Consider the following 24717-nt stretch of genomic DNA (forward strand, 5'->3'; position numbering starts at 1 on the left):
GAAAGGAACTCAGGTGAAGGCAGTGGGGTGGGGGGACTGATGTTGAAATATTTTTTTTTGCACTGGGGTCCCTGCCATTTGCATCCTCCCCAATCTCCCTTTCAAGTTGATACCAGCAGAGAACTAAACCTCATGCAGCTCCTTTTAAACCTTCCCCTTAAAAAATTATTCAGTGATCTGAGATAGTCTCATATCACTAGACTAGTGATAGTCTCAGATCACTAGATTCATGGTGTTTGTAAAAAAATTTTTGAAAATGATGATGGGAAAATGGATACTGTTCACCAACGAAGGGGGGAGGATGCCCAAAGGTCTGAGTGGGCATAATGACCTTGATGTGGGCAGGGGAGTGAGCTTCAAGGGGCAGCAAAGGGGCAAAGTGTATGCTTTTGAATTAAGCTTGGAAGCAAAATGAGGGGAAGACATTGGCACAAAAGCACTCTCAGAAAACCCGGAGAAACAGAACCAGAAAGCTAACTGAGCACTGAAGGGAGGAAAATCAATGCAGAATGACAAAGGAAGCCCAACAGACATGCATGGTGAAAGTGAGGGGAAACCCCCGTGCATAATAGGCCTGATACAGGCACCCTCCAACAAAGGGAGAAGTGCCATATTCAGGGCAATGTCACAAGGAAAGTGAACAACTCCCCCCCTCCCCACTGAAACAGGAGGAGGGGGAGGGGACTTTTCAGATAGTGACCTATTGTGGGATTTGCATCCGTTTCCCTGTTTCGCTGACCCTCCAGAGATCATTTGGATATGGGACCCTTGGGCAGCAGAAGGAGTAACAAAAAATCTCCCTTCCAACTTGACACTAGTCACACCCCTTGAGCAGACCTTGCTCTTCACTCTGTGACAATGGCTGCTTGCTGGCTATGTGCCCCTGCAGCCCAGAAGACTTTGAGCCCTTTCTTGTTCTCTGGATCATGAATATAAAATCCCTGCGCTTCACTCCTGGCTAAGTATCTGGAGGAATTAATAAAACTGATAAATAATGAAACTGTGCACCAGGATTGGCTCCTTTGCAAAATGACAGGGGTGCTTTATTTTGATTCTCAGCACTGTTGTGACTGAAATTTGCATCTTGTTCAAATCTGTGGGATGTGTGTGCTTTCATAAAGCAGAAGCAAGAACTGGCTGGTGTGGAACTGGGAGGGCTGGATCCCAGGCAGGAATCGGTTCTCCAAATGCCAGCACCTTCCCCTGCCACAAGATCCCTTCCCCTGATGATGCAGAAGAGTTTCTTGCACCTGGGGGGAAGCACCCGTGAAAAGCGTCACCATTAGGGGAGAAAGGAACTCTAGAGAGGCAACAGCATTTCCTAAACAGATCCTTTCAGAGGGGAGCCATGTTGGTCTGCAGTAGAACAGCTGGATTCGAGTCCAGGAGCCCCTTAGATACCAACAAGATTTCCAGGGAAAAAGCTCTTGTGATTCAAAGTTCCCTTTGTCAGATACAAGTTGGAATATATCCCAGTTCTTGCATCCCAATCAGAAGGTGGGTTTGGGGGGGGGGGTTGCAAAATAGGAATTCAGGATGCAGAAATACAATGAACATTGTAATCAGCTTGATTAAAGCAGGGGGAAAATGTTGGGGGGCAGAAAATTAGTATCTGGAGTGGGATAAGAATACTGTGTCCCTATTCAGCCCTGAGTGGTCCATTGTTCCATACTTGTGAATGAACCCAGGCTCAGCAATCTCCCCTTGAAGCTTCCTGTCAAGCATCGGTATTTTGAATAACCAAGCAATTGTTTGATACAAAGACTCGTTTTATTGATAATCCGGTACTTGCCCAAGGTGTGATACCTTGGAAGTGATACAAAGTTTCACATGGTATAGATTCTTAAAGGCTACTTCAAAGGCAATAGGAAAAATAGCTTCAAACCATAACATACATGTGAATTGCAACAGATGTTCAAAGGGTACTATCAACTACCATTATGTTGCTACAACTTCTCCCGGTTCCCAGACATCCCTGTCTTTCCAATAAGATGTATGAATGGGAACTGCTTGGGGGAGGCACCTTTCTTCTAGCATCAAGGTTACTTGCATATTCTAAATCTTCTACCCAGGAGTGAGAAAGAAAGGAGAGAAAAGAAAGGGGGGTGGGGAAGCAAGCTTTGAAATGCAGCTATGAGTGAAGAATTTTGAGGCAGAGAGGAAATGGCTTCCAATACCTATATTGATTTAAATCACAGAAATAGTATGCTTGACACTTCCCTTCTTTTAGATCATTCCATAACTGACCTACAAGTGGCAGTTCTCAAAACAGAGAAGCTTCAAAGGGAAATTACAATGGGGGAGAGCTGAACTGGAGTTTAGAATTAACTGCCCAGGGCAGGAAAAAGGGACACAGCCCAGCAGTTTGTCTAGGCCTGAGGATCGAGGCAAGGCTCTGAGGGGAGACCCTTGTGGATGTGGAGCCCCTGTTGACACCCCCCTTGAAGCAAGGAAGCATCTGTGTTTTGTAAGATGTTTGCTCCGGCTTTTTCTCTGGGGCAGAAAGTGTTCCAGTGATGTTTGTTTGGTAATATTCTCTCCTTTTTGCTTTGCCTTAGGGTTAAAAAAATGCTTGCAGTTTTGGCTCACAGCTCGGCAGGAAATTTAAACTGGCAGGCAGCAGCTCTCTCGACCACCCCCAGAGGGTGTTCCCCTCCATTCACACTGAAGCCTATTTAAGCTGAGGGCTGAGCAGGAAGGTGAATTTACCAAGCATTCCCTTCAATGAGGTCATTTGCTGCCCCTTCTTCCACCAACATGAAGCAGCTGCTGGGGCTCACTGTGCTACTTGGGGCCTTTCTGCTCAGCAGCTCCGCCCCTCCGACCTGCTACTCGAGGGTGTTGTCTTTGGGGAAGGAAATCACAGAAAGTTACATGAATCTACAGAAATCCCAAATGGTGGTGAGGGGTGTTCTTTTTTAAAAAAAATTATAACAATCATTTCTCTATAGAGGTAGAAATAAGGAGTGTAAAAATCTTTTTGGCAAAAACCTGTCTAATGCTCTTTGTTTTGACTACAGGAGCCATGTGTGAAGACCCTGCCCAGGCTGTATCTGGACATACATGTGAGTTTGTTGTGCTGAACCTCTCCGAGGTTTGGCTCAGGGGAGAAAAATGTTTGGTCTAAGAAAAGGGGCTGGAAACATTTCCTGGAAGTAACAAGAGCAGTATGTCTTTAGGCCGTTCTCTGGCGGGTGGCCTCCCTTGGAATCCGGGGTGTGGCTCTGAGCTGGGCAAGAGCAGCAGGGATGCGACGTGGAAGTCAGCAGCTGCAGCAACTGCCGTGCCGCGCCATGCCCTTTGCCTTTCCTGCAGAGCAAACAGAAAGGTGGGGGGTGCAAGGCTGCAAGACCACTGGGCTAATGCAGAAAGGGTAGGGGATGTTTCAGAACACGATCATGAGGCGTGTGCTGTTTTTGTATCATTCTGGTGAGCAAGTCTCCCTCTAAGCTGTGGAGTCTTGTGAGCAAAAACTCTGCTTTTTGACCTACTGGCATTAAAGTTGCAAGCTGCTGCGTAAATTGCTCTGGGGCCATTTTTCCTGAGCTAAGACAAAAATGTGTGAACCAGAGACTAAAAAATTGTGAGCTAGCTCACACTAATTCAGCTTAGAGGGAATGCTGCTGGTGAGACCACTTGGGAAAGGCCACCAGAGCAGTGGAGAGGGCATGAAAAGTACGAAGGCAGTCAGCAGATGGAAAGTTTGTTCTTTCCAACAGCCCATAAAAGTGATTGGTACTCTGTTCAGGGCAAAAAAACAAAGAGATTCTTCAGACCACACATAAGGAGAACTGGAACTTGTGGAACTCACAGTCACAAGAAGTAATGACAGCCACTAGCTTAGGTGGATTTGGAAAAGGATTTGGAAAATGCATGGACTGTGTATCTGTTAATGGCAACTAGCCATGTTAGTAGATCTCCATGTTCAGAAATTTTGTTTCCTTGGAATACCAGAAAGGGGAGGCATTTGCCTTGTAGACCTGCAGGAAACACAAAGAGGGTCTTTAAGTCTAGCATCTGACCCAGCAAGGCTCAGTGTATATTCTGGACTTCGCAGACTGTTTCTGGAGGTTTTATATCAGTGCTTCTGCATCACCAGTTAGAAATCAGCAAGAGGGACAACCTAGCCAGAGTTAAGCCCCGCCTGTTTGTAGCAGGAGTCTCAATGACATATTTAAATCTCTCTTATTGTAATGAAGTGCATAATGCCTTTAATTGGGCAGTAATTAAAGCACGCCATGCAAACAGAGAGTGTTGAACAGAATAGGGAAAGGGACAGTAACAGAGTTTTCAGCTCACTTTATGTTGGTGTCAGCCAGCCAGTTAAATGCAATGGCATCTTTCATTGGCTTTAGAAGAGGAACTGCTAGTGGCTGTCTTTGAATGGCAAGTAGACTTCTTATTAATTTACTGATTCATCATTGGAAGCTTTTCTGCTATAGAAATCTGCAAGCAGCAGTTGGTTGTGATTGTCCTTGGAGATGCTGCTTATTCCTTTCGAAGGGAAACAAACAATAGAAGAACACAGGTTGCTTGGTTACCACTGGGTCAGAAATTGCTTTCTTTTCTATCTGGTCACAATTCAGGCACTGTTACACACTTTGAATCCTTAATGGTTGAAATGTAGTAGGACTTAAACCTGTTTAATTTCACTATGAGGCAGATTGGAGCAACACTGAGTGAGTTGCATGAATTGCTTCTGCAAAAATCCACTCTGGCCCAATTTAGTGCAGCATATTTTGTAATGTGGGCTTTCATTTTTAAAAAGACAGAGGAGGAGGAGACTGGAATTATATCCTGCTTTTCTCTTGGAGTCTCAGAGCAGTTTACAATCTCCTTTCCCTTCCCTTCCCTTCCCTTCCCCTCCCCACAACAGATACCCTGTGAGGTAGGTGGAGCTGAGAGAGCTGTCCCATAACTGCTCTTGAGCAGAACAGCTCTGAGAGAGTTACAAATTATTTTTACCCAAACTAAAATTAAAATAGGAGTTAAATGTTTTTTCATTTGCAGGGTAGTGCCAACTAAAGCACTCTCCATATACAGTCCTGCAGAGGTCAGTTTGGTATAGTGGTTAAGTGTATGGACTCTTATCTGGGAGAACTGGGTTTGATTCCTCACTCCTCCACTTGCAGCAGCTAGTGTGACTTTGGGTCAGTCACAAGTTTTTTCAAAGCTGTTCTCCCAAGAGCAGTTCTCAAAAGGGCTCTCTCAGCCCCACCTACCTCACATGGTACCTGTTGTGGGGAGGGGAAGGGAAAGGAGATTATAAACCACTCAGATTTTGAGTGAAAAGTGGGGTATAAATCCAATCTCCTCCTCCTCTTCCTCCTCTTCCTCCTCCTCCTCCTTCTCCTTCTTCCCAAACTTCCCAGCATTTCCAATCTCCAGGAATTTTCCAGCCCTGGAGCTGGTGATCCTCCTCTATCCACAAAACATTATTAATGTTTTTGCCCATTCTCACTGCAGAATTACTGTGTACTGGCAAAACTGAGAGAGTTTGTAGCATACCCCCAATGCCGGCGAGTGCCTCAAGTGACTGCTCTGAAGGATAAAGCCCGGAGCCTGTACACCATCATGACCTCCTTCTGCAGAAGGGTAGGCCTCCTTCTTGTCTTAGCTCTGTTATTTCAGGTTCCAGTAGAGTGATCCCAGCAGAACCGGGTCAGGTTGTAGTAATCCACGAACACACACTTGTCCCCTCTCACCATGTCATTGCTGTTTGGCTTATAGATATCTGGAGCTGACAATGTGACTGTAAGTGTATAAGGCCAATCCTTCTCTTTCGGCTTTGAGCAATGAGGCAAAGTGGCAGAGAAACACTGCATGGATTAATGTGTTTATCAACAGATGAGCTTTGAGAAAATAGAACAAGAGTTTCAGAGTGCAGCCAAGAAGACACAAGTGTTCCTCAAGGCAACCAGTTAAGCAGTTATGGTGGACAGGATCTAAGGAAAGAGAAGTGTTTTTCATTCTCTTGACTCCAGTGAACTTGAATCAACGTGCATGCTTAAATACCCCACTGTACTCAGCCTTCCTTATTGAAATCCACAAAATGGACTCGCTCTGGCTAAAGAGAACAAGATCCCACACCCCCACCCCCAAGCCAGCAGGCCAGTTTACCTTGGACTGATGGAAGGAGTCATAATTAACCAAGAACAACTGGGAATGCCAGGCAGTCAGAGTAGCCCAGAGGGGCACTCAGGAAGGGAGGCCTGGAAACTCTTCAGCACTCTACTGCTAGTTCCACCAACTAGTGGAGCTGCCAACCTCCGGTTGATGCCTGGAGATCTCCCACTTTTGCGATTGATCTCCAGACTAAGAGATCAATTCCCCTATGGTGGCTTTGGAGGGCAAAGTGTGTGGCATTGCACCATTCTGAGATCCTTCTCCTCCCCAAACTCACCCTCTCCAAATCTCCTGGTATTTCTCAACCCAGAGCTGGCAGCCCTACCAACTAGGCCACTGCCTCATACTTGCAATTTTAGGAAAGTGCCTTTCATTCTCTCCCCCTCCCTCCATGAAAGATCCGTCTCCTTTGAAAAATGACAGTTGTTAGGCTTCCACCACCCAAAAAAGAAAGAATAAATGAAAACACACAGAGATGTGCATAAAGGAAAGGCAGAAACAGGAAGGAACATATCTCTGCTAGGAATGCCAACCTCCAGCTGGGGCCTGGAGACCTCCTACATTTAGAGGCAAGTCCCAGAAGACAGAGATCAGTTTCTCTGGAAAAATGGCTATTTGGGAGAGTCAGCTCAGTGGCATTCTACTCCACAGCTGGTGGGGAAACCTGGCATACATAAAGACAATTTCTGACAATTGACAAACTGGCTGACATCAGTTGAGAGACTGTGCTGTGTGTGGGCCCCCGCGTAAAAAGACTTTGAACATTGTTATTGGTTGCTGTCCATGGATCTGACAGATACCATTTTTTGTCCTGTGGAATCCTTGTGCTCTAGAAGAGGCTCTCATCTTGTGGCCATTTTGACATATTGCAGAAGGCAGTCAGTTTTGGAGAAAAGTGATTGGCCAAGTGGTTCCACTTGAGCCAGATCCAGCCTCCAGCTCCTGATGCAGTTTTTGTCAAGATTATGTTTCTAAATCCAATCCAATCACACTTTTATTGGCATAATGAAAAGAGATATATAGAGACTTGTCAACCAAACAACAATCAGATATGTCTGCTCAAAGCATAAAAGACTAAACTAAGATTAAGATCACAATAAAACCTGCTTAGAATAATTTTTAACAATTTCAGCCAAGAATTTGGCAACAGCTTTTGTGATATCGATTATGTTGTCATTTATTAGGAAACGGCAATCAATCCTATTTTCTTGAATGTAGGATGGTAAGGAAAGACTATCTCACAGAACCTTCCGGAGATTAGTATACAGTTGGCAGTTCAATAAAATATGCTGGATGGAATCTGGCAAGTTTGACTTGCAGAGTCAATGTCTCTCGCTAAAGGGGACTTGAAGAAATCTCTCATAGAGAATATTGGAGGGAGATCCATTCATCCTATAAAAGCTTTCCAATGTTGCGGGTTATCTAGTTCAGATAAATATTTGGCCATTTTCCTGGCCATTGATCAAGTCCAAGTGAGGCAGGAGAGCAGGTATAAAATTGGACAGGACACAGTTTATGAGATTCTAGATCTAAGATTCTCTGCTAGATAAATCTAAAATTATAAGATTCATCAGATAAAAATAGGTCGTCAATTGCAATTCCCATGTGTTTGAGCTTCGATATGATTCCATCTTGCCAAGCAGCATTATAAGGGTCTCTTTTTAGATAGTTGAGCAAGCTAGCTGGTTCAGCCCTATAAAATATCCGTAGCCAATATTTAAAAGTTAAGAGTCCAAGCTTTTGTTTCAATGAGAGATTGGCCTGTTTCTGAACAGATTACAAAATAAGGAACACAGTTGGGGATTCCTAAAAGTTGTCGCAGAAATGCAGCCTGGATATTTTCTGTTTTTTGGCTCAGAGCATTCATCCACAGAGGGATACATGTTTCTAAATCACAGTCATTGTTTTTGTCCATGATTTTTCTCTGAAGGAATAAGAATAAGGCAGTAAATGGAAATGTTTCAGGGCTCAGATTATTGTCTGGAGACTGGCTCTGCCCTGAGAATGTATCAGTTGAGCACCTCTGTTTTCAGGTAGGGTGGCCAGCTCTGGCTTGTGAAATACCTGGATATTTTGGGGGTGGAGCCCGAGGAAGGTGGAGTTCAGAGGGAGGGACATCAATGGGGCATAATGCCACACAGTCCACCTTCCAAAGCATAATTTTTTTCCAGGTGAACTGATTTCTGGAGATCAGTTGTAATCCCAGGAGATCTTCAGCCACCAACTGGAGGTTGGCAACCTTAATTTTCAGGGGGGGGATGCAACTGCACAATCCTCTCATACATGAGCCACACAGTCATAAGTGTGGGCTGTGCAGAAGCACAACTTTGCTCTCACACAGATTCCATTCATCTCAATGCACAAGAAACCTTCCCAGTGGATTGGGCCCCCTTGTGTCTTTTCCCTCCCTTGGAGCATTTTTGTGGCTTCTGCTTATAACCCAGTGATTTCTCTCCTTTCCCTAGGACTTGGTCTTTCTTAGTGAAGACTGCAATGCTCTGGAAATTCCAGTGCTTTCCCCTACCAATCCTTCAGCCATTCAGAAGTAGGATTCCTGCCTAGCCCAGGAAATGTTTGGAAAGAGACCAAGCAGTCCAGAATGCTGTCAGATGAAAGGAGAACCGCCTTCATGCTTTCAGAACATGATCCCCAGCACCACATTTCTCAGGATGCCAGGAAATGAAATGTGTGCCTTACACACCTTCTGAACTACTCTTTATATGGCATTTTAAAAACTATAGCTGATTTAGCTAGAAGTTTAGCTAGAAACGAAGTATTAGTAGAAGAAAGGAGTTGTTGGTACTCTTGAAATTACTCTGTGTGTATCAAACAAACTAGATATTGTGAAGGCACTCAAAGTCTAGATCAGGGGTGTCGAACTCATTTGTTATGAAGGCCAGATCTAACATAAATGAGACCTTGTTGGGCCGGGCCATGTTGGGTTGGGCTGGGCCACTTGTGGACCTATTTAAGATTAGGTAGCAGAGACATAAACTTTATAAACGATACAGACAAACACAAATGTATTTTTTTTAAAACTTAAAACATTAGGACTCTCTGGTCTTAAAGGTGCTTTCTTTGTATTTCTCTCATGGAATCCAGGGACCTGGGCAAAGAAAGCTGTGGCTCTTTCCTTCCTTCCCCAGGGGACTGGGGAGGGGGAGCCTCAGACACTAGAAGGAAGAGAGGTTTGGCTCAGTAGCTCTGCTATGTGATTGAGAGAGCCTGGCAAAACAAGCTCTGCCTTCCCCCTTCCTCCCCAAGGGAGGAGCCTCAGCCAATGGAGAAAATAGAGGTTTTGCTCTGTAGCCCCTGTGTGATTGAGCAAGCCTTGCAAAGCAAGCTGTGATGCAGAAGGTAGCAAGAGAGAGGGAGTTGGAAGCAAAAAACAGCCAGTTGCTCAGGGGCCTGATAGGAGCCCTCCAGGGGCCTGATTCTGCCCCTGGACTGCATGCTTGACACCCCTGTCTAGATGCTGCTCAGCAGCAGCAGTAGAAGGAAGCATTGGACAAAGGCTGTGGGCATAATAGACTCGGAAGATCACTTTGCTGCGCAAGAGGATGGTAGAGAGGATTCATTCCAATGAGGCTAGCAGAGGAACTCGTCTTCCCAGAGGACTGGAGTCAGTGTGCTGAGGACTGGAGGCCATGTCACAGCAGACACAGAGAGCATGGACTGATCCTCACTGGCTGCCTCTCAATCAGGTACCCCATTGAAAGAGGGTCTTTCCTCCATCCCTGCTTTCCACACCAGCCTTCCTTTGACTTCATCCTCAAAGTGCCACCTTTGCAGAATTCAACTGCAGTGGAGGGATTACCCTAAAAGTATCTGGAAGAACTATGCTAGGAATAAAATTGTTTTTCAAAAGAAAACATTCCCTAGTATTTTCCATTGCCAGTTTCTATTGCTTTGCTTCCTTGTGTATACAACTGAAGAAAGTTCAGGGAGCAGAATCTAGACCTAAGCTTAGCTGAAATTTCCTCCTTGGAAACCTTGTCTAAGCTGTACCATGGGAGATGGTAGGTGAGAGGTCAGCTCCCACCTGTAGCCTGAAATGTTCCGCTGGGCCCAGACTGCAGGTTTGCAACTGCAACGAGGGCTTAAACTTCGTTATTTAGGAGATGCAGGATCAGATCTCCCCATGGATTAATGTTAACCTTTAAATGCAGCTACAAGAGGACTCAGCTTGGATCAAGCTGACATCATTGGGATGACACCAGGTGAGGCACCCAAAATCCATCTTATACTGGGGGTGAGGGTGGAAATAGCATGAGGAAAGAATGAGAACTGTTTCTCTGACCCCAGCCTGAATTGTGGGCTCCGTGGCTACTTTTTAGCATTGAGAGGACGGGGGGGGCGGGGGCGGGGGGATTCAATCAGGGAACTCTGTTTAAATGTGCTGTTAAGTCTTGAAAAAGAGGCTCCAGAGCTGCACTCAGAACTTTCAGTTAGGGCCATGCGAGACACGTTTGGTTTTAATTCCAGAACCAAAGACTGGGTGTAGTTCTGTTTTCCCTTTTCTAAAGTCAGTAACTATAACGTAGATCACAAACAGGAAGTGTTTCTTTTTCATCTTTTAAAAAAAATAAAGTTCTGAAAATAAATAGGAGGGGGAGAGAGCCATGAGGAGGTGGCACCCCACACCCTGCATGCTTTCTGGAGACTGACATGGACTCTGCTCTGACTGGGGTTGCCAGTCTGCAGCTGGGCCCTGGAGAGTTGCCAGAATTAGAACTGATCTCCAGACTGCAGAGATCAATCCCGCAGAAGTAAATGGCTGCTTTGGAGGGTGGACTCTATTGGCATCCTATTCCTTAGGAGTTCTCTACCCTCCCCAACCCCCACCCTCCCAGCTGGCATTGGCAATAAGGTTGCCAACCTGAAGGTGGTGGCTGGATTACAACTGGATGGCGAGGTCAGTTCCCCTAAAGAAAACCCTTGGAGGCACTCGACCCTGCTGCAGTCCCTCCCCTCTCCAAATTCCACCCTCAAATCTCCAGGGATTTCCCAAGCAGGAGCTGGCAACTCCAGTTAGCAACCCTAATTCTGCCACACAATAGTCTTTTTCTGAGCTGGACTTGGGAGCAGACTTGAAGAGGATACCTAGTTTTCTCCAGCACAGAAGAAAGAGACAGAGGAAGCAGACTTCTGGAGCAACATAAAAGGCAAGTGAGAGCAAAGACAGATTTTTTCTTTCATTCATGGCTCAGTGCAACTCCAGGCACTAGAAAGTCACCAGCTCTGGATTGGGAAATACCTGAAGATTGGAGGGCTGGGAACTAAGGAGCATGGGATTTGGGGAGGGGAGGAACTTCGATGCCATAGAATCCACCTTCCAAAGCAGCCATTTTCTCCAGTTGAACTGATCTCTGTTGCCTGGAGATTAGTTGTAATCCCAAGACAGCTCCAGACACCACCTGGAGGTTAGCAACCATCTTTATTTGAATAGTGGGGGGGGGGGCACCATTTCTATGGTTTGGGTATCTTCTTCCACCAAAAAAGGAAGTGCCTGGGCTACAGGAGGATTCTGCCCCCTTGGGGCTTCCTTGCATCAGCATCTGCCCTGCTCTTCACAAACCCCAGGTCTGTCCATCAGTCACTTAACTTTTCCAGCTACTGTATAAGCTCTCCTACCTACCAGCCCATTATGTGAGCGATAATTGTCAAGAGACTGGTCCCTTTTCATAGTCTCTTGGCAATTCAAAGAATGGTTCAGGCTGAGACTGAGGCAGGGAATCATGGAAATTTTCCTCTTCTCGGAGAACTAAGGTCAGGTCGCTTGTAGCTTCAAAGACTCAGTTAAGGGAGATGGGAGGGAACCAAACCATTAGGCCTGGCAGCTTCGAAGCCACAAGAACCTGAAAGGTACCTTCCATCTCGCTAGTGCCTAAACCCATCAGTGGGAGAATGTGCTTCCATAACTAGACCCAGGATGTTTTGATCTAATTGACAAACTCACCTGACTGACTGAGTCACTTTGTTAGCAACACACCTGCTTGGTCATGTTATACTATCTGCTGGACATCTGATAGGTCCACTAGAGTCATGCCCATGAGGGTGCCTTCTGTGCCAAGGCCCTCAGTAGTTTGGCACAAAGCAGTGATTTATGAAGTTTCCATAACAAAGATAGGAAAAGAGTAATCCGCCCTCCCAGTCTCTGCTTTGCAGTCTCCTTCTTGATGTCTCTCTCTCATTTCTGTTTTGCTTTTGTTGCTCCACCTTTCTTCCAGCTTTCAATTAAGATTACATTTCTCTTCAGTGGGTCTTTGAGGATAAAGTAAAGATCTTTCATTCTAGTTTTGTCCTTTGCCTGGAGTACATCTGCCTTTGGGGCACTATTTGATTCTGGGGGGGAGAAGGGGGCCTTGGACATTGAAACCCTGTTGGGCTCATTCTTGCTGGATCATGAACTAATGCTTGTAAATGTGCTTAACTTGGATCTATAGTTTTGTTATTTTTATAGGGGGTTTTTTGTATACTCCTGACAATTTGATAATAAATCACTTTGATTCTACTGTGTGGTGTTTTTGAATTTCTAGATTTCAATCTGAATCCAGTGTTTTAACTCCTCTAGGCTTACAGCTACCTACATAACTGTTTTCTGGAACTCGACCTACCTTTTTTGGAAAGCATCCTACCTTGCAGGATGGACTTTCGTGACATGATAGAGGTGACAAGATAATCCATGGGATGGAGAAAGTAGAGAAAGAAGTACTTTTCTCCCTTTCTCACAATACAAGAACTTGTGGGCATTCGATGAAACTGCTGAGCAGACAGGTTAAAACAGATAAAAGGAAGTACTTCTTCACCCAAAGGGTGATTAACATGTGGAATTCACTGCCACAGGAGGTGGTGGCGGCCACAAGCATAGCCACCTTCAAGAGGGGGTTAGATAAAAATATGCAGAGGTCCATCAGTGGCTATTAGCCACAGTGTGTGTGTGTGTGTGTGTATAAAAATTTTTGGCCACTGTGTGACACAGAGTATTGGACTGGATGGGCCATTGGCCTGATCTAACATGGCTTCTCTTATGTTCGTGTTCTTAGACCCAGGGGAACTACAGGCCTAGTCCCTCAGTCTCTGGCTGAGTGGATAGTAAGGGGGGGGGGGGGGGGGGAACTGGTGGTAGCTTTACCCTGGGGTGTGAGAAGTCACACTTCAGCCTTTTGGGTTTTGTGTTGTCCAGCCTACCCCCTTAAACAGGACTTTGGCTTTAATGTCTTTTGACAATAACCACCTCCCTGACTTTGTAGCTCTTGCTGTCAAGTCAAAGATTGGCAGGGCAGGTGATGTGAGGTGATAGTAAGTTCTATGGTCTTTGCCCTTCCTCCTACTTCTCTACCCAGCTCTGCCCCTCTAACTTGGTGGGATAGAACCAACTGGAAGGGACCTCCAGGGTCATCAAGTCCAACCCCTTGCACTATGCAGAAAACTCACAAACACCTCCCCCTAAATTCACAGGATCTTCATTGTTGTCAGATGGCCCTCTTGGGATGACAAGTCCAGTCGGCAGACAAGACCAGTCGACACACTTTCAGCTCCACCCCTCTGAGCAAGGAGTCTCCAATTACCACCACCTTCCTCTTCCTATATTGGGGAGCAGAAGCTCCAGGCTTCTTATCCACAGGATCCTGAGAAACTTTCTTCAAGCTTCACAGAGGCTGGAGAAGCAGCCCTTGTTCCAATGGTTCAGAATCAGTTACTGTGGGGAGATCCTGAAACCTATTGCTGAGCAGCAGAGGCTCAGAACATCTCCTGATTTTCCTGCTCCTTTGGGTTACATTTTTTCATGAACCCTCCTCCTGCATTGGGTTCTCTTCTAATTGCTGAGATACCATTTCCTCTTCCTCCTCTTGCCCTTTCAAGAGCGCCTCATGGGTTCTGTCAAGAAAATCCTTTATACACTGCAGTGTGGACAATCGTGCCTCCAGTCCCCGTATCTTCTCCTCCAACAGGGCTACTAACTTACACATTTGTGCAAGTGCTGCTACTCTCAGGTAGAAATACAAACATTCCACAGTCTTTACACATCACTGCCTCAGGTCCCTCACCAGCCATGCTGCTGCAATCCATTTCAAAATTCTTTTTATCTTGACTTCCCTGTAAATTCCACTACCAACTGCCCCTTGAGACTACTCATGAGGAACTACCCACCTTCCTACAGAACCCCCAAGCTAAGAGTCACAGGCCAAGAGCCCTTTGGCTCTTGCCAAAGGCTAGTGCCTCTGGCAAGGATGAGCCTTGCCAATTAAAGGCTCAAGCCCCCACCCACCTCTGACTCAACAGCCAGAGCAACAGTAGAGGCTGGGACCAGCAACCACCCCCAGGCAAACAAGCTCTCCTCTCTCAGCAACAGCTACACAAAAGCAATCAGAAGCTACTTTCCAGCAGGCACCAAGCACTCATACAGTTCCCTCCCACAGCAACCCTAGGTAATGATCCCCAGCAGTTTTAGAAAAGCAAATCGACACTTACCTTACCAGCAGTTCTCTCCCAGCTCCAAGAACCTTCCTCTAATGCAGCTGAGCCACTTCTGCCTCTGGCAAGGATGAGCCTTGCAAATTAAAGCCTCTGACTCAACAGCCAGAGCAACAGTAGAGGGTGGGGCCAGCAACCACCCCACCCTCTCCGGATGACCAGAGGGGTGTAAATACCAGAACACTGATTTGCTTGGAGCCTTCTTGTGCTCATGGTTTAGAACCCCACACCTAGGGTTGCCAAGTCTGATTCAAGAAATATCTGGGGACTTTGGGGGTGGAACCAGGAGCAAGGCTGTGACAAGCCCAACTGAACTCCAAAGGGAGTTCTGGCAATCACATTTAAAGGGATCGCATGCTCTATAGGGTCTTATGGCAGAGGTGGGGAGTAGAGCTTTTAGGAAGTCAGTTAGCAATGAGTCAACTTCCATCTTCCTTCTCATGAAGGATAGGGGCACCTTCTTTGGGGTCTTATAGAGTTGGATCGCCTGGTCCAGCCTTTTTTAAAGATGGTGGATGTTTTGAGCAGAGGTATCTCTCAAAACACAGCTCCTCCCAGAGCCTCAGATACCCACAGATCAATTCTCCATTATACCCTATGGGAATCAATCTCCATAAGATCTAATGGAGTGCCCAGCAGACATTTCCCTTCCCCCCCCCCACTTTCTGATGACCCTGAAGTGAGGGGAGGGTCTCCAAACTGAGGATCCCCTGCCTCCAACTGGGGATTGGCAACCCTAAATCTACACCCCTCTTCCATGACACATGTGAAGTGCCAACCTGGAATGGAAACAGATTTAACAGCCCACCTTTCTCACGGTGTCCCAGATGACATGTTATGTTTTTCCCATGCAATACAGTTGCCATGGGTTCCCCATGACAACTCAGTTGAGAAGCACCACATGTGGGAAGGTTGAGATTGGGACCACAGTGTAGGGCGAAGAAGAGGGGCTACTGCATTTCCTCTCTCCCCCCTCCCCCACCGCCCAGTTTTCCCAACCTGAAGCAGCCTTGAGAGGCAATATCTGCATTGTTAGTGGGCTACATGCAAACTGAATGTTTGCATTTGAACATATATGAACATATGAAGCTGCCTTATACTGAATCAGACCTTTGGTCCATCAAAGTCAGTATTGTCTTCTCAGACTGGCAGCGGCTCTCCAGGGTCTCAAGCTGAGGTTTTTCACACCTATTGGATGCGCATCAACTCATGTGAATGGAGAAGGGCAGGATATTATAAGCTACTTTGGTTCCCATCAGACCTATTCTCTCCTTCTTTAATTTAATCTCTTAGAAACACACAAGGTGGCTTGCAAAGCTGAAAAGTTCCCTCACTAGAATAGAATATGTGAAGGGAGTATGACATATATATGTGATGTATGTGTGCTTGCATGCATGTTTCTGTGTACCAATATCCATATGAATAGTTTATGATTGAATTTGCCACAGTTCTTTGGAGTTTACCTGCTGGGGAAGCTTATGGCAATACTATTCTACAGACACTGGTTATTTGTTTATATTCATTTTGCTTACAAGGTTCTCCCTCAATTTCCTAAATGAGCTTTTTTATTATTATTTCTCAAGCTCTTATAAAGTTGTTTATGGAGCCCCCTTGGCTTCCTTAGGCTCCTCCCATTTTCCTTCTCACAGGAATCCTTTGTGATTGGGCCTTCAGTGTTTGCTTTTAAGAAACTCCCACCCATCTTGAACTCACTTTTCCTTAAGTATTTCTGGCCATGGAATTCTACCCAGAATAAATTTAAGTTATATAAGTTTAATAGTCTGTACCTAAGCTTGCCAATCCCCAGGTCCCAACAGGGGATCCCCCAGGTTTGCAGGCTCCTTCCTGCCCACAGTCAGGTGGCAAGCAGGGGGAAGCCTTGCCTCCACAGCCACCATGTGCCTGTCCACCTCAGAAGGCTTAGAAAACACTTGGGAAAGGCTTGCGTTTTAAAAGGTGTGTGTGCCTTTAAATCTCAGGAGCTAGGCTGAATGAAGCTTGCAGAACAATGCAGCTGTTGTGAAAAAGGAAAGGGAAGCAGCCCAGTCCCTTCAGAAGTCATTTGCGCAGTAATGGTTTCCCTGTGTTAGACTGATGATCTTGGTTGAGTATACAGCATTCAATAACTCCCACGGTGAGTAAATTGCCCCAGTAAAATCACAAAGTGTGTGCTCCCAAACTGTGTTTATTTTGGCTGCTTTGTCCATGTGTGTGAGTGTGTGTGTGAGACAGAGAGAGTGGAAATAGAAGTGCAGCCAGCTGCTGGGAATTGAAGACTGTATTCAGGGGAACTGCACTGCTTTATTTTTATTTATTTATTTTAGGGAATGGGAAAGTCTCCTGGCTAAAGTCTCCCCACCCTAAAGTCTAAAGTCTCCCCACCAAAGTCCCCAAGTATTTTCATCAGCAACCCTATCTATACCTTTTAAGAACTTTCCAATAACCATCATTTTATAATGTTTTCTCAAAATGAACCTCTGAGGAAACTGACAACAATTTATTCAATAGGTACCACCTGCTAACTTCCAGGGCCATCAATGTGTATCAGCTGTGTTTCTTACATGCTCAGCTGCCATCATCTTTTAATAATTGTCTTTTAGATGATGTATGATCTGTCATTCTTGAGACTTGTTTATTTATATATTTTACAGATCCTGCTGCTGAAACATAGGCATTAAGTCGACTGTTAAGTGGTATAAATTATTTTTCCTGCTGCACCAGTTGTCCTGTTGCTTTTTCTTATCACAGGAAAGCTTCTTAATGCATTCAGCACATCCTTCAGACCAAAGGCTGATCACAGCATCTCTTGGAGAGATAATGGACTGAGCTCTGTCGCTTCTCTTCGTAGCTGCTGAGCAGCAGGGGCAGAGAATATTCTTGGCTCGGAAGCAGCCAATTCTCATAAAGTGTCCCTCACTCCCCACAATACAGTTCTAAGTTAACATTTCCCCTTCTAAGCATTTGTTCCTCTTGTTGCTGCCTGTCAGGCTCCTCCAGCCATTCTAACTGTCAACACTGCAGGTAGCAATCAGTCATTCGCTGCAGGGCTGCAACTGGCAACAAAAGGAAGCATTTCTCTCCCAGCAAAACACTCTCACTTCCAGTGAGGCATACAAATAAACTTCACATTCCGGTCACAGGGCTTTGAACCCAACAAGATCAAACAAAGTCAGAAAAGCATGAAAATGTGAAAAAAACGTAGACAATGGCTGACATTAATTTCTCTCCCCCACGCCCCCTTCTATAGCTTGATCTTGGAGAATATGATATTCTTGCTCTTTCAAAACTTATCCCAGAATAAAACTTCGTTGGCCTTAAAGGTGCCTGAATAGACTCAAGCTTTGTGCTGCTGCTTCAGACCAACCCAGCTGCCTACCTGAATATGTATTTTAAAAAGCAGATGGGGATCCCTGCCCCTTTGCCCCCAAACATATTGTGCCAAATGAATGCCGCTGGAACTAACTTCTGCATGCGAGGGTTGCCATGGAATTACTAAACAATGACATCCAATACAGACAAAAACTTATTTGTAGTATATTAGTGGAACTCGCAAGAAATATTTAACAGCATAGCAATCCAGTTGAATACAAAATGCAGTCTTTTCAATTAGTTAAATTGCTTGTGCCAAAATATGATACAGTTAATCAATTTTCAAAGTTAATGAATTTTCAGTTTTGTATGCGTGGAAGCCTGCATGGCTGTTCATGGCCTCTGTGCATGTGTTTCCATTGTGCACCCAACAACACAGATGCTGTTTATGGGACAGAGAAGATACCCTGAGCCAGCAGCAGAAATGCAGGGATTTGACATGTGATGTAGGAATCACCAACGTGCATTTTAAGAAACACAGGCTGAACCAAGGGCTGGGACCTGGAGTTCTCCCTCAATTACAGCTCATCTCCAGACTACAGAGATCAGTTCCCTTGGACAAGAAATGAGCGCTTTGGAGAGCGGACTCTATGGCAATGTACCCCACTGAAGTCCTTGTCCTCCCAAGGTGCTGCCCCCAAATCTCTAGGCATTCCCCAACCTGGAGCTGGTGACCCTACAATTCCCCACCAGAGGATGATCTGGCAACCCTACTCTACTAGGGGCTGCCTTTGAAGGCAACTCAGAAACGTCAATTGTGCAAAAATTGGCAGTGAGACTCCTTTCTGGGACAGTTGCTTGGAATCATCTGCCCACTCTAGGCTACTGTCTGCTTCCAGGACCCATTCCAAATGATGGTAAATTAGTAAATCAGAAGAGTTTCCGGCTCAACATTAGGAAGAACTTCCTGACAGCCAGAGCAGTTTCTCAGTAGAACAAGCTTCCTCCTGGGGAGGTGGTGGGCTCTCCTTGGATTTTTGTCAGACCTGGCCCTCATAACAAATTTGTTTGGCACCCCTGATCTAAACCTTTAGGCTGCAGATTAAAGACAAATCATCCTTCTTACTGAGAACAAACAGGTTTTCCAAGCAGAGGCTGGATGGTCACCTGACAGACAGCAATGCTGATTGTGTGAACTTGGGCAGGAAGGGATGCGCCAGTGCGCAGCTCTCATGGTGCCTTCTTGTATGCCCAGGGTAATGTTGATTGCCACTTTGGGGTTAGGAAGGAATTTTCCTCCAGGATGGATTAGCCCAGAGATCCTGGAGGGTTTTTGCCTTCTTCTGGGCATGGAGTTGGGGTCATTGGGGGAGGTAGTGGTGAATTTCCTGCATTGTGCAGGGAGTTCAACTAGACGATCCTTGAGGTCCTTTTCAGATCTATGTTACTATGTTTCTAAGCAATTGGATCTGACCACAAAAATTGTCAAATTATGTTCCTTCCCTCTCCCCCCGCAAAAAAGAACTGCTGTGCTCTGCTTTGCAGTTTCCTGTATGAATCCTGTCAGGGCTAAATGCACAAAGAAAAGATTGATTCCCCAGTATCTTAATGGAAAATCACAGGCAACTTATTTTCTATCTGAATGCCCATATTGAAAAAGCAAGAGAGGGTCACACACTTTGGCTCAGGGCAGGGCCACACTTTCAGCAGCAAAGAGGCCTCTTGGTTATACATGTTGGATGTTTCATGCAACCCAACCAAGTTAAATGCATTTACAGAATCTCAGGTTCAGCTGGAGAACTTTAAGCTGGTGCTTAATTCATCTGTGGAAATTACTATCAAATAAAACTCTGCTGTCCTCAGAAGGAGTTTCCTTTGATGAATCAAAAGTTCAGTTTAGTTTGTTTCTGGCTCTTTGTATTATCTGCAAACTTTTCTTCACTTTTTTTTAAATGGAAGGACAAAATGAAATGCGCATGCCAGACAATTGCACCTTAATTGCACAGGAGGATTTCTGCAAGTTTAATTGGAGACCACTGACAGGCAAGGCTTCATTGACCACCCCTCCCCATCTATATATGTGAATCTTTTGTTCTGACAGAGAAAGAGAAGGAGAGGCATTTTCCATGTGAGTTTAAGCAACAGCCAGCTTCACTCATACTGCAGAAAAGGCTCATACTGGGAAAATTTGGCAAAATGCTGTTAACTGCTTATGATGGAGGCACCTAAAAGAGCCATGTGAAAGTACTCAATGAACCAATAGGTGTCGCTATTGGCAAAACAAGGTCTCTTGAAAGGAGACAAAGGCAGAGCACAGTTAGATTTCAAGTCCAGGAGCACCTCAGAAACCAACAAGATTTCCTGGGCTTGAGCCTTCCAGAGTCAAAGCTCCCTTAGCCAGATACTATGTGGAATGGAGATTCCTCAGTCCTTCCACCCCAGCCAGCTGGTGGGAGGGGGTGTTGCAAAGAAAGATGCAGAGGTACGAAGTGCACTGCAATCAGCTTGATTAGAGGGAAGGAGAGATGCTGGGGGGCCCCAGAAAATTAGCATCTGGAGTGGGTTAAGAATTCTATGTCCCTATCTGGCCCTGGGGGTCCATTGTTCTGAACGTGTAGAATCAATTCACATCCAGCAGTCTCGTATTGTAATCTCCCCCTGAGGCTTCTCCATTTGCAGGGCTCAACCAGTGACCTGCATGCTGATTCTGTCTGGCTCAGCCCCTCCTGCCACCTCGCAGGGCTGAAGCAGGAAGCACCCAGGCATGCAATCCTAAGAGGACTTTCCTGGGGATAAAAAGATCTTCACCCCTGCTCCATTTCCATCTAGAGAGTCTGCTCCCGTTTATTAATGTGGCTAGAGGGGGACCCCTCGCTGGAAAGGGCCTGACACAGCTGTTCTTTTCTCGGAGGCAAATCCTAGATGTGCTCAGCAAGTCAAGTGGGCAGTGTTGGGGGAGAGAAAGCGCCATCATCCTGCCCTCCTTTCTTTACAGAACTGAAGTAAGGCCAGCAGAAAAGAGGCTTGCTGGGACATTTGATGCACCTGTGCCCTGTTGGTTGCCCATCTGGGACAATTGGGTGGCCACTGTGTGAAACAGGATGCTGGGCTAATGGACTACTGGATCTCATGCTCTCATGGGGTTCTTATCATGTTCAGACAGAATCCAGCTGCACTGGATGAGTACAAATCCCCCAGGCCAGATAGTATGCTCCAGAAAGCGGAGCACTCAAAGAACTTTCTAGAGAATCTGCAGGGCCTTTGTCCATGATCTTCAAGACCCCTTGGAAGATGGAAGATGTGTCATGAGACTGCAGAAGGGTAAAAATGTTATCCTGGTCCTCAAAAAAGGGAGGAAGGATGACCCAAAACCTACAGGCTAGTCAGTCTAATCTCTGCCCCAGGGAAGAAACTGGAGCACATCTTTAAGGGATCAGTCTGCAAGCATCTGAAGGACAACTTGGTGATCTAGGGAAGTGTGTAGTGATTTGTCCCCAACAGATCCTACCAGACCAACCTTGCTTCTTTTTCGATCAACTGACAAATGTTGTTTAATTGGATTGGAGGAGGAGACTGGATTTATACCCCACCCTTCACTACCTGAAGGAGTCTCAGAGCAGTTTCCAATCTCCTTTCCCTTCCCCTCCCCTGTGAGGTAGGTGGGGCTGAGAGAGCTCTCCCAGAGCTGCTCTTGAGAGGACAGCTCTGAGAGAACTTGTGACAAGAGATGCGGGGGTGGGGGTTGTTGCAGGGCCTTTGCCAGGATTTTAAAAGTCGGGGGCTTTTTTAAAAGTTAGGGGGGGCCCTTTCCCATCCAATGCGGGGCTTGCTGCTTCTTGGAAGCTTTCTGGGGCAGGGGCAAAAGCTGGAGGCTCTGAAAGTGCCTAAAATTTGGAGTCAAGAAAGGACTGCAGCTTGCATGAAAGGGGGGGGGGGTGTTTCCTTTCAGCTCCATCTGCCCCCCTCCCCTCCCCTCCTCCACCTCCCTCCTCTCCGCTTGCTGCTTTCGCTGCTGCCCTGCTCAGCCCTCCCGGGCGGGGGGGGGAGGGGGTCGTTCCCCTCTTCTTTGTCCTGCTTGCGAAGGATTCCACTGCTGGGCAGGGGGTCCCGCCCCCTCCTGGGCGGGGCAGCCCTGGCCCCTCCCCTCCCCTCCCCTCCCCCGCTGCCTGGGCAGAGCCGCGGCCGGCGCCGGAGCGCGTGGAGAGACGCGGATGCCCAGCGAGGGCGATGCCCCCCGGAGCCTCCCGCCACGCCGGGCATGCGGCCATGATGGGCGGCGCTCGCTCCCGCTCCCGCCAGGCGCCGGTCTTCGCCGAGGACGAGGAGGGTGAGTGGGGAGCTCTCCGCGGTGCTGAACGTCCCTTCGCCCTCTCGGCGGGCGGGAACTTGCAGCCCGGCCAGGTCTTGAAGCCGGTGGCCCCGCGGCAGACTACTTGGGGGCGGAGAGACGCATTTGTGGTGGGACTGGAGATGAACAGGTAGAGATTGTTGCCTGCCTTTGTCTGAAAGTCCCTGGGGCCATCTTCAGCTTGCAACCCCATTCCAAAGCCTGCGGACCTCCGTGGTGTGTTATCGGGGGTAGGAGAGAGTCATGGGTGAGGCTGGACAATACGGTGTGTCCAAATTGTGCAGGAATTGTGCTGATCTCAAGTTGTCTTAACATGTAAATAACAGAATAATGATTCTTTCCTTTTTTAATTTGGGGTTATTTTTGTAAGCAACAAGTGCTCATGAACTTCCATGCGTAAACGGGAGCTTTCTTCTGCTTCTGCTGAAAGATCTAATCACAGATTTTTCATCAGATGTACATATAGGAAATATAATTGCTATTATGAAGAATGTGAGTATAGAGAACAATCCAACCAAACTACTGGAGCCCCATTGGGTCACATTTCCACTCTCTCGATTCCAGTTTTGTAAATGAAGTGCCTCATTTTGGATGGGGAAGGTCAATATCACACATTTTGGAATATGTTTATCATTCATTAGTTGAACTTGCATTTATAAACGTCTGGCATAAACCAGCAAAAAACCCTAAGCTTTTCCAAGACCCAAGGATTTCCATGGGCAGAGCTGAATAGATGTCTCCTGCTGAAATCAAGAGGTCTTTTAAAATGTCCAAACTTAGCTGAATCAGGACCTCAGTGATTTCCCCTCAGTTACTGTGTCAAATTATAAACTGGTTCCCAGGCCTGACTTCTTGCCCTCCCCTCCCCCCCCCTCACCTCACACAGAGAAAGTTGCTTCTGTGGCTCACACAAATACCCCCACAGAGGACTGGGCTGGGAAAACTTTAGTTGTTCTGAGCTAAACAACTGGGCATTTAGTGTTGCCATTGTGGTTGTTTGTATTGTTGCATTTGTGGGAGAAACATTCAGTTGGAACCAGCCAAATTGTTTGTTGTGCAATCAATATCTTAGAGTCATTCCTACACCCAAAACATGTTCAGCTTTGAATCATAGAAGGATACATTCCTACAGGAAGGCAGTGTGAAGCTGGTGTCAGATCATCCAGATTCCTTGGATAACGGGGCAATAAAGGCAAGCTATGTAATACCTAGAATGCTCTGCATTCTGAATGATCATGGATGAGAGAATCATAGAAATATTCTTAAACACCAATGCTTACATTGGACTCAAATTGTCACATTTTCGTTATTGTCTTAGGGGTTTTTGTGGTCATCACATTGTAGGTGTTCTGAGGAACCATCATGCTCAAAGACGACTAACATTTGCATTCTGTCCCGAATGGTACTGTCAAGCATCAATATTTCTCAATAATCAAGCTTTTGTTCTTTTAATCAAAAGTTGCTTTATTGTAAAACTCCATAGCTTATCCAAGGATGGGTTCCTTGGAAGTAATGACGTACACAGCATTGAATAGTGGCTTATAGGAAAACTTCAAAAGGATGGCATACAGATAACTTCCAAAGGATAACATACAGATGCAGTTTGAGTCATAGGTTCAAAGACTACTAGCTAGTATCTCTGCTATGGCTAAAGAATGCAAGCTAATAAAAACATCTCTCTTTCTCACACTTTCTCTGAGAGCCAATAAGACCTGGCTGTGTGAATTTGGGGGTGAGGCACTCTACACAGTTACTGCAAGGTTAACCTAAACATCCTGGGTCCAGATGGATTTCATATGCACTCTTTTGTTGCATAGGTGGGGGGGGGGGGGAGAATAGGCCATGGTGGTGGTCTGCTTTATATCTGGCCTGTCTATTAGGTACATAGAAATAGCATGCTTGACAGGTACTTTCTCTCATGCATGGAACTCTACCATGTTGAAAATGGAAGAAAACCCAGTGGCCCAGCTCCTTTGGAAAACCCACCGAGTGTCTGTAAAAGTTCTCCCATTCCATTAGAAAAATGTGAAGTCCCATGCTGATCTGTGTTTTGCAAACTGCACTTAATAGTTGTAACTGGTAGATATGTGCAGCACTGCAGATTTGTACTGGCCTGCATTTTGTTTGTCAGTCCATTCAAAAATACATTTAATCAAAAAATATTAACAGAACTGCTACCAACAAGGTATACTGGGAAGAAAATGCAAAAGAATATTGGGTCCTCACAAGTGGTTATCTTTCAGGTCTGCTCCATTTGAGTTCTGGGATATATCCAATGGGCTGGTTCTCCAGCTGACTCACCCCATTGACTGCTTGGTGTGGGGAGGCAGTGGGGAGACAATGGAGCTGCAGAAGCTCAGCTCAGTCCCATCCACCAGCTGCTTGATGAGGCGACTGGCTGCATTCTCTATAGGGGGCTCCCTGAGCCCCCACTGCTGCTAGTCAGGTCAACACTG

General features: G+C 46.1%; 1 protein-coding gene across 1 annotated transcript; it reads left to right on the plus strand.

Annotated features, from left to right (window-relative positions):
• The first annotated feature begins 2752 nt into the window (after positions 1-2752).
• On the plus strand, positions 2753-8714 carry CYTL1 (cytokine like 1). Its single transcript, XM_060247284.1, has 4 exons — positions 2753-2901; positions 3021-3065; positions 5467-5595; positions 8592-8714. The coding sequence occupies exons 1-4, from the start codon at positions 2758-2760 to the stop codon at positions 8673-8675; spliced, it is 402 nt and encodes a 133-aa protein (XP_060103267.1). The 5' UTR covers positions 2753-2757; the 3' UTR covers positions 8676-8714.
• Positions 8715-24717: the final 16003 nt, after the last annotated feature.

The sequence above is a fragment of the Heteronotia binoei genome, chromosome 9 (genome assembly GCF_032191835.1).
Source record: "Heteronotia binoei isolate CCM8104 ecotype False Entrance Well chromosome 9, APGP_CSIRO_Hbin_v1, whole genome shotgun sequence".
Taxonomy (NCBI): Eukaryota; Metazoa; Chordata; class Lepidosauria; order Squamata; family Gekkonidae; genus Heteronotia; species Heteronotia binoei.

What these genes read in the sequence shown, in the direction of transcription:
- CYTL1 (XM_060247284.1), top strand. Translation starts at nt 2,758, where the DNA reads ATGAAGCAGCTGCTGGGGCTCACTGTGCTACTTGGGGCCTTTCTGCTC. An exon ending in TACAGAAATCCCAAATGGTG is followed by an intron (nt 2,902 to 3,020) that starts GTGAGGGGTGTT and finishes TTTTGACTACAG; the next exon opens with GAGCCATGTGTGAAGACCCT. An exon ending in GGCTGTATCTGGACATACAT is followed by an intron (nt 3,066 to 5,466) that starts GTGAGTTTGTTG and finishes TTCTCACTGCAG; the next exon opens with AATTACTGTGTACTGGCAAA.